The sequence below is a fragment of the Rutilus rutilus genome (assembly GCF_951802725.1).
Source record: "Rutilus rutilus genome assembly, chromosome: 2".
Classification (NCBI taxonomy): Eukaryota; Metazoa; Chordata; class Actinopteri; order Cypriniformes; family Leuciscidae; genus Rutilus; species Rutilus rutilus.
Window position 1 is genome coordinate 37,289,126 of NC_140210.1, and position 9,098 is coordinate 37,298,223.

Sequence of the window (9,098 nt, forward strand, 5' to 3'; positions counted from 1 at the left end):
GACTTATAACTAACATTATTTTTTTTGTCTTTAGTAAAATCACACAATGAACTCACACAGTTTGCCTATTCTGAGTGCTGTCACCCCGTTCTCATGAGACAGCATTTGTCAGTCGTTTAAAACGTAGATGAAAATCAGAGTCTTCAAATCTCTAAATCTAAAAATCTGCACTTGTCTGACTGGTCGGATCGGAGGCCAGGTGCGTGTGTTGAATAACTTAACTGTGTGTTTGCCTGTTGGTATGCGGACACACCTGTTTCCAGGAGGTCTCCACTCCATAACTGAAGGTGTATTATACACCACTTCTGGAGCGGAAGAGAACCGAGGCAAAAAAACTAAAACATTCGGGAAAAGACACGGACAGACAAGAGGTTCGTTTTTTTAAGAAGTATCTTTGTCTGTTATTTGTCTTTTAGATTATATTTCCATATACTCATCTGTGTCTGTATGTAAAGCTTTCGTAAGGTTGGGTTCTACCTTATATATCCTTCCTGGCTGTCTGAATGTCTAAATGACGACATGCAATTGACTGACATCATGTGATTTCAATTACTTTGTAAACACAGCATATTTATATTATTATCATTTTTTTAAAATGTATTATTATTTTTGTTTACATGCTCTTGATGAGGTACATTTGTCAGAAGCAGCCCTACAGTGTTATAGAGCATAGGAAGTTTCATGAAGCATGTAATTGGCTGATAATTTGCATTTAAGATAAACTCATATGTGATGGTGTTCTAAGAGCACGTCAGAGTATTTTCTTGGTCTTGGTTTTTGTGACAGTGTGTTTTATTTGATCGTTTGTACATTATGTAATGGTAAGTTGGCTGCTCCTATCCGCTTTGTTGTATGTGTGTAGCTGGTCTGACTTCATTCCAACAGTTCAGTTAGCAATAGTTTATAATAACTGAAAATTGTTTTAAAAAACATTGTTTTTGACAGGTAAACATTCACTTTAAAGGAATCCATTCAAGTTTTGAGAATTAATATACACTGATTTCTGAAGGATCGGGATTTTTCTATGTATAAATGATAAACTTGTAAAACAAACATCTAGTTATTTATGTAACAATGGTGTACGTGTTTGAGTGTGTCTGCATGTTTTTGTGTTTTTCAATCAGTCTGTATGCTTTCAGATATACAATGTCATTTCCTAGTGAATACCTGTCAGAGGAGCAGTTTACCTGTTCCATTTGCCTAGACGTCTTCACCAATCCTGTCTCCACACCCTGCGGCCACAGCTTCTGCTCATCATGTATCACTTCCTACTGGGAGGGCCAGGGGAAAAGCTGCTTCTGTCCCTTGTGCAAGGAAAGCTTCCGCAAGCGCCCTGAGCTCCACATCAATCACACGCTCAGGGAGATCACAGAGCAGTTTAAGCGGATGGCGGAGACCACGATGAGTGTGCCCAGAAGTGCACCTGCAGATTTACCCACCAACCCATTCTCTGCAGCGAAGCCTGGAGGGCAGCTCAGACTGGTAGAGCTACCCACTGGGCTACTGCCAGAGATGAAGAGCCGCTTCCAAAAAACATCATCCAGAGAGCCTTTGGCATCCCCTGATGCTCATTCTCTCCCTCCGGCCAAGACAACTAAAAGAAACTTTAGTGGAGCAGGTTCCAATGGGCCACAGTGTCCCAGACATGGCTATGGTTTGGAGCTGTTCTGCAAGACTGATCAGACATGTGTATGCATTATATGCGCAGAGAGGGAACATAACGGGCATTCTGTGATGGAGGCCAAGAGAGAGATGAATATTAAGAAGGTTAGTGTGAGAATGTAATATTGAGGTAGGGCTCAGCCTCAGTGTCAATGTGTCCATTTGATCATTTTGTATCTCTCCTCAGTCCCAGCTGCGTATCTTGGAGGTGGAGCTACAAGGATTGATCTCAGTCAGAGAGAAGAAGATACAGGAGATCCAAACATCACTTGCAGAAATTCAAGTGTGTGCATCTTTGTCATGTAGTGTTTTAAAGGAATAGTTCACCCAAAAATGAAAACTGTGTCATTATTCACTCACCTTCATGTTGTTTCAAACACATATGCTGTTTTTATCCTATGTAATAGGATACAAAAGGAGAATTTTTGAAGAATCTTCACATGACCTTGTTGTGATGACCTCTGTTAAAGTCAGGATGAAACGGAAGTTGCTATTGTCATATCTATTTATTGTACATTAATTAACATTCATAAATGTAAATGTACCCAAATTAGCCCGAAGGCTAGTTTTCATTGGTAGTCCCTAATATCTTTCCTATTGTGATGTATATCCGAGTGAAACGGCTTCTCAAACAAGAAAAAATGTAGGACGGGACTTGATTTTTTCCATCTTGAATTGATTGGTTCGTTGAATGGTTGGAATTTACTATTCCTGTGATGTCATGTGAGTGACAGGTTGTCCTGCCCTCGGACCAGTAAATACGTCTTCAGAGAAGAGATGTAAAGTTTTGATTAAAGATTATGAGGGCACATGAATTTTAAAATAGAGTAACGATATGCACAGATAAATCATTTATAATAAACACTTACATTTTCCATAAAAAAATCATTCTTTTTGACTTCATGGTGATTTTAAGCCCTACACTCATGGTACAAAAGTTGTCACTGGGGTGGTGCCCTTTTAAAAGTTATTAATTGACTGATTTTCACCCACGAAAATTTGCTGAACAAAAGTAAATGTGATAGCCTTCTGAAGCCACGCAAGATTTGTGATAGGAAAATTAAGTTGTTTATTCACTGTTTGTTTTTAATGACTTTTTTGCACAAACCAATCTGTATTGTTCAAAAGACCAAAATCCTTTCTTTTTTTTTCGTCACTGGAGCTTAACTGTCATGGTCACCATTAACTGTTGCTGTGTGAAAAAGATGTATGTGAATATTCTTCAAAATATAAAATTTTTGTTCCACAGAAGAAAGTCATATGGGTTTAAAGGATAAGAGGGTGAGTAAATGATGATAGAATTGTTCATGTTTGGGTGACCTATGCCTTTAAATATTTTATTTATACTTCAGCATTTCCTTGCTCTCATAATTGTCTTTCTTTACATTCTTATCTGGTTTCCTGCTACATTATTTTCTCATCTCATTTACTTGCTATAAGGTGAATGCAAAGCAAGAGAAAGTAGGAACAGTGAGTATGTTTGCTGAGTTGATGAAAGCTGTCGAGAAGTCCCAGGCTGAACTTCTGGAGGTGGTGGAGATGGGACAGCGGGCTGCCGAACTTCGTTCTCAGGCCTTCATACGTGAGCTGCAGACGGAGATCTCAGAACTTAAACAAAGATGCAGCAACCTCAACCAGCTAACCCAATCCCAAGATCCTCTTACCTTCTTCAAGGTCTCATTTAAATCCAGACTTTAATGTTTTAGTTAATGAAAGTCAAGAAATTGTCCTATATATTCACCCTATATTTAAAGCTTAAATAATTTAACACGTCAAGTCAATTGTGTTGTTCGGTTTGTATTTTATATCCCAATATGTAACCAGTATTTTATTTATTGCTGTTTCTTCTCAGACATATCCAGCCTATAGTAGTTTACCTGTGACAAAGAGCTGGGAAGAAGTGGCCTTGACCCCTGACCCCACTGCAGGGGCAGTGCTGAGGAATGTCACTCAGATGGTGGAGGAGGCTCAGGAAAGGCTCAGGAGACTGTCAGCGATCTGTAAGAGAAAGTTCCTTCCTGAAATGCTCTTTAACATGTACATGAAATACATCATACTGTATGCACAGCACACTCACGTATTTCACTTTGCATATGGTTCATGTGAATAAAATGAGGACATCTTCTTTGATTCAATAGATCTTCAGATGCTTCACCTCACCAAACATTATTTGTTTAAAACCATTGAAATATTAAGAGCATTTTTTTATTTATTTTTTGCATGCACATATCACTGGTTTCAGTCATGGTCATGGTATGTATTGTTGTACTTTCAGGTTTGCACACTTCCACGGAAAACTCACCGGAAATATATCAACAAAGTACGGGGGGGTTTTTTCTTCTCTTTTTTGATAGTTTTTCCTCATCCACTCCAATTTCAGCAAAATCATAAAAAATGTCACTACCGAGAACTGCATTTTCTACATTATAGTCCATTTTTCAAAGCCAGGGTTAATATCTACAACTAATCTAGTTTATACTTTAAACTTAAAAACATTATGTAGCCTACTACGAATATTGTTGGATCTTATGACAAATTATTTATAGGTAAAAGTGTCTGCAAAAGGAATAAATGTATGTGTAAATGCAGTACATCCTCCCCAAAAGTATCATAAAATGTTGAAGGTTTTAAAGGATTTGTTTAGCCTGGTTAAAACCAGACCATTCTCAGTAGTAACTGAGTTATGGTCTGGCAAAGCTTCATTAATAACTCATTTCCAAAGGGGCGTCACCATAGACTGTAAAAAATAGGGCGTCACCAACGGACGTTGCCCAAATGCCTCTGGGCGCAATTGGATAGACCTAAAACCAATCAGAGCGATCGTCATCGTGTAAAGCCATATGCTGCGTCCCAATTCGCCTAAGTTACACTACGCCATAAAAGTATGTACTCTTTTTGTGAAGAAAAGGTATTTACTTTTGAATGTGTAGCAAAAAAGTAGGCAAGCTTTGGGACATACTACTTCGTCATCTTTATCGGACGGATCTGTCGCGTGCATCCTGTCACGTAAACTGATCTGTCAATCATCTTGTCACAGTTAAAATCCTCTATTAAATCTAATTTAATTTCCTACCGTTTCTGAGAGAAATGTAGTAGCACATTCATCTGCCAGTGGGTCTTTCATGGAGACTGTCCTCATGTGTTTGCAATTTGAATATAATAATGCATTTAAAAGTTGGTGCGCTTCACCAACAGACGTCGCTCAAATGCCTCTGGGCGCAATTGGATAGACCTAAAACCAACCAGATCGATTGTCATTGTGTAAAGCCCGCCCCAACGTTTCTGATTGGTGCCGCAATTTTGACGGATTAGAAATGGGCTTGAATGAGCTCTTTGCCAGACTACTTGCAGAGCAAATCTAAATTTGCCGGAAGGTGTCTGGGTTTTCCCAGGCTAGGATTTGTTCACTCCAGAATTAAAATTTCCTGATAATTTACTGACGCCCATGTCATCCAAGATGTTCATGTCTTTCTTTCTTCGGTCGAAAAGAAATTAAGGTTTTTGAGGCAAACATTCCAGGATTTTTCTCCATATAGTGGACTTCAATGGGGACCAACGAGTTGAAGGTCCAAATATCAGTTTCAATGCAGCTTTAAAGGGCTCTACATGATCCCAGCCGAGGAATAAGGGTCTTATCTAGCGAAAAGTTTACATTTATATTAAAGTAATATACTTTTGAACCACAAACGCTCATCTTGCACTAGCTATGCGATCCGCGTCCATGATTTCACGCATTACGTAATCAAGTTGGAAAGGTTACGTTTGACGTAGGCAGAAGTACCGACCCAGTGTTTACAAGTGTGGACTTGCGTTTGACTTGGCCTTCGCATGTTCGCTTTGTAACCACTGGGTCGGTACTTCCGCCTGCGTCACGCGTGAGTCGCGTGACCTTTCCAATGTGATTACGTAATGTGTGGCAAATCACAGCTAGTGCAAGACGAGCATTTGTGGTTAAAAAGCATATCATTATATATTTATTTTAGAAAATTACCAATCGTTTCGCTAGATAAGACCCTTATTCCTCGGCTGGGTTCGTGTAGAGCCCTTTGAAGCTGTAAATTGGACCTTCAACCCATCGGTCCCCGTTGAAGTCCACTACATGGAGAAAAATCCTGCAATGTTTTCCTCAAAACCTTAATTTCTTTTGGACTGAAGAAAGAAAGACATGAACATCTTGGATGACATGGGGGTGAGTAAATTATCAGGAATTTTTAATTCTGGAGTGAACTAATCCTTTAATTTATCATACCTTCACATAAAACACTGCTTTTGCTTTTGACAGAATCAGAGGAAATCTTACTTCTTACTTGTTAGTATAATCAATGTTGAAGATAGTTATTGTGGAAAGCGTGATATTTTTTCCAGGATTCTTTGATAAATTGAACGTTCAAAAGAACTACATATATATTTAAAATACTTTTTTTTTAATGGTAGTTTCTTTTGAAAATATTAAGCAGCACATTGATAATAATAAGAATTTTTTCTTAAGCAGCAAATCATCATATTAGAATGATTTCTGAAGGATCATGTGACACTGAAGACTGGAGTAATGATGCTGAAAATTCAGCTTTGCATCACAGGAATTAATTACATTTTAAAATATATTCAAATAGAAACAGTTATTTTAAATTGTAATAAATAACATCAAATAAATGAAGCCTTGGTGAATATAAAAGACTTCTTTCAAAACTATTAAAAATTCTTGTTATTCCAAACTTTAGTAGTGTATTAGGGTGGCTCTGTAGTAAGTCTTGTACAAAGCCACTTAATTCTGAATTGTTTTATTTTAAAATTAATATTTTTCTTCTGCTTTTCTCTAACTAGAGGTGTGGAGAATGCCGGAATATGCATGTATGAGATCATTTTTATTCTCTGCACACCATAAGATACTCTAAATATTTATGTTCCCACTTTCATTTGTATTCCTGCAATCACTGTGTTTTCAACTCTTCTGTTTCTCTGCTCAGTGGACGTGACCTTAGATCGAGACACAGCCCATCCACGTCTGATCATCTCTGAGGATGGTAAACAGGTGCGCTGCAGTGACCGCTACCAGATGGTGCCAGACACACTCGAACGGTTTGACCGTGTGGTGTGTGTACTTGGCCGTCAAGGTATCAGCTCTGGCTGCCAATACTGGGAGGTCTTGGTGGGTGAGAAGACGGACTGGGATTTGGGCATTGCCAGCCGCTCTATCAACAGGAAAGGAAAACTAGCCGCAAACCCAGCTAATGGATTTTGGTTCCTAAGTCTACGTGACAAGAATGAATATGTCTTTCGCACAGAACCACCAACGCCTATAAACATAGACCCACAACCGCAGAGTGTCGGCGTGTTTGTGGACTATGAGAAAGGTCAATTGTCCTTTTATAATGCAGAGACAAAGTCACTGATATTTGCCCTCACAGACTCCTTTACAGAGACTTTATATCCTTTCTTCAGCCCATGCACCAACAAATCTGGCAAAAATGAGGCACCCCTTATCATATGGCCTGCCTATCCAACTGACCCAAGCTGGCTGACTGAAAAATGAAAGAATAGTGGGATGGAAACAAAGAAATATATCTCACAGGTTATTTACTTATTTACTTTAGTTATATCCTAATTCTAAAAAATATTATGGTTTTAATTTTCAATCTATGTGATCATATGGCTTAATTGCTTTATATATATATATATATTTAACAAACCATTAAACAGTTCATCTTATGTACCTAGTAAGATTGCCAAGGTTTAAAATTGAAATTTTATTTGACACTTAATACAACATTGGTTGGTGATGTTATATGGAGTTATGATTGCAAAATAACCTCTCTTTTAGTTTGTATTTAACCAAGCATAAAAATGTATAATGTTCAAATATGTGTTTTATACGTTATAATAAAACAAAAATAAATGTGAATCTGTATACAGTATAGGTGACTGCATCTCTCTTGTTTTTGTGGGTTGCCTTTATGTACAGTACTGTATGCAAGGCGGGGGCTTTATGTTACACAATAATTTCTAATAATAATAATAAACAATAATTTTACCTTTCATCAACAATTCACTATTCTTTTTTGTAAAAACCAACGTCATATTTTATTTAAAAGCAACTTCTCTGTTGGCTTAGCCTGTATCTTGATATCTTGCATTCTCATTAAAGGGTTAGTTCACCCAAAAATTCTGTCATTAATTACTGACCCACATGTTGTTCCAAACCTGTTCGTTCATCTTCGAAACACAAATCAAGATATTTTTAATGAAATCTGCTTTCTGTCCCTCCATTGACAGCTATGCTAAGCAACTACCATTTTCAAGCCCCAGAAAGGTAGTAAATACATCATTAAAGTAATCCATGTCAATCCAGTGGTTAAACCTTACATTTTATAAAGTGACGCGAGTTCACGCGATGCTTTGTTTGCGCAAAAAAAAAACAACAACATAATTTACCATTTTATTTACAAAATATTAATCTCCAAAACACGTTCACGCAACAATGTCTGCTCTCCCGTCAACACAACACGCATGTGTCGTGGTGCTCTCGTGAACGCGAGTTGGAGATTAATAATTTGCAAATAGAGTGGTAAATTGTTTGTTTTTTCGCAAACAAAGCACTTACGTCACTTCCTAAAATTGTGACTGAAGTCACATGGATTCATTTTATGATGTTTTATCTGGAGCTTGAAAGTGTTAGTTGTGTAGGCTGTCATTGGAGAGACAGAAAACTCTCTGGCCCTGTTTAGTGTTTATTACACCTGGCCTATTAAGAAATGTTTTGGTTTTGAGCTTGTCCACTTTCGACCACTTCCAGAGGTATTCGAAATCACATTAGACTGGCTTGTTTTCGTAGCCTCATGTGGTCGAATGTGTTTGAACAGCCACAAAACAAAAGATCGCTGTCTTTCCGCCTACTGACCTAATGCATAAACATCATGGGAAGTGCGCTAGCCAGACGGGATTTAAACTTTGACGGCTGAAGACCCAAGTTTGGTTTGAAGATTAAAAAAAATGTACCAAGCACAATGTTCTCTCACCATTCCAGATTTCTAACACACACTTACCTCGTTCGCCATGGCCTTGCAGCTGTCAGAGCAGAAAGAAAAGCTGCTCCTCTTTTCTGCAATCTACAGTTGTAGGTTATTCATGTGTAAATTGCGCGAGCTCATTTCGTCCATTAGATCGAAAGATCAGTTAAAGTCCATACATTTACCCACCAATAGACCATGCTCTCAAACGAAATCAGGACAGAAGTGGTTGAAAGTGGACAAAAGATACGGATAAAAAAAAAAAACAGATGTAAACGGGAATGTGTCTGCCTTGTCGACTTGTGATCCGATCGACCAAAACGCATCTTAATACACCAGCTATAAACAGGGCATCAGATTTCCTTAAGATCTTCATTTGTGTTCCGAAGATGAACGAATGTCTTAGGACAATTTTGTGTGAGCATTAAA

General features: G+C 38.0%; 1 protein-coding gene across 1 annotated transcript; it reads left to right on the forward strand.

Annotated features, from left to right (window-relative positions):
- The first annotated feature begins 277 nt into the window (after positions 1-277).
- btr01 (bloodthirsty-related gene family, member 1) lies at positions 278-7,569 on the forward strand. Its single transcript, XM_084402927.1, has 8 exons — positions 278-371; positions 1,140-1,767; positions 1,850-1,945; positions 3,103-3,336; positions 3,515-3,662; positions 3,938-3,982; positions 6,487-6,513; positions 6,630-7,569. The coding sequence occupies exons 2-8, from the start codon at positions 1,147-1,149 to the stop codon at positions 7,193-7,195; spliced, it is 1,737 nt and encodes a 578-aa protein (XP_084259053.1). The 5' UTR covers positions 278-371; positions 1,140-1,146; the 3' UTR covers positions 7,196-7,569.
- Positions 7,570-9,098: the final 1,529 nt, after the last annotated feature.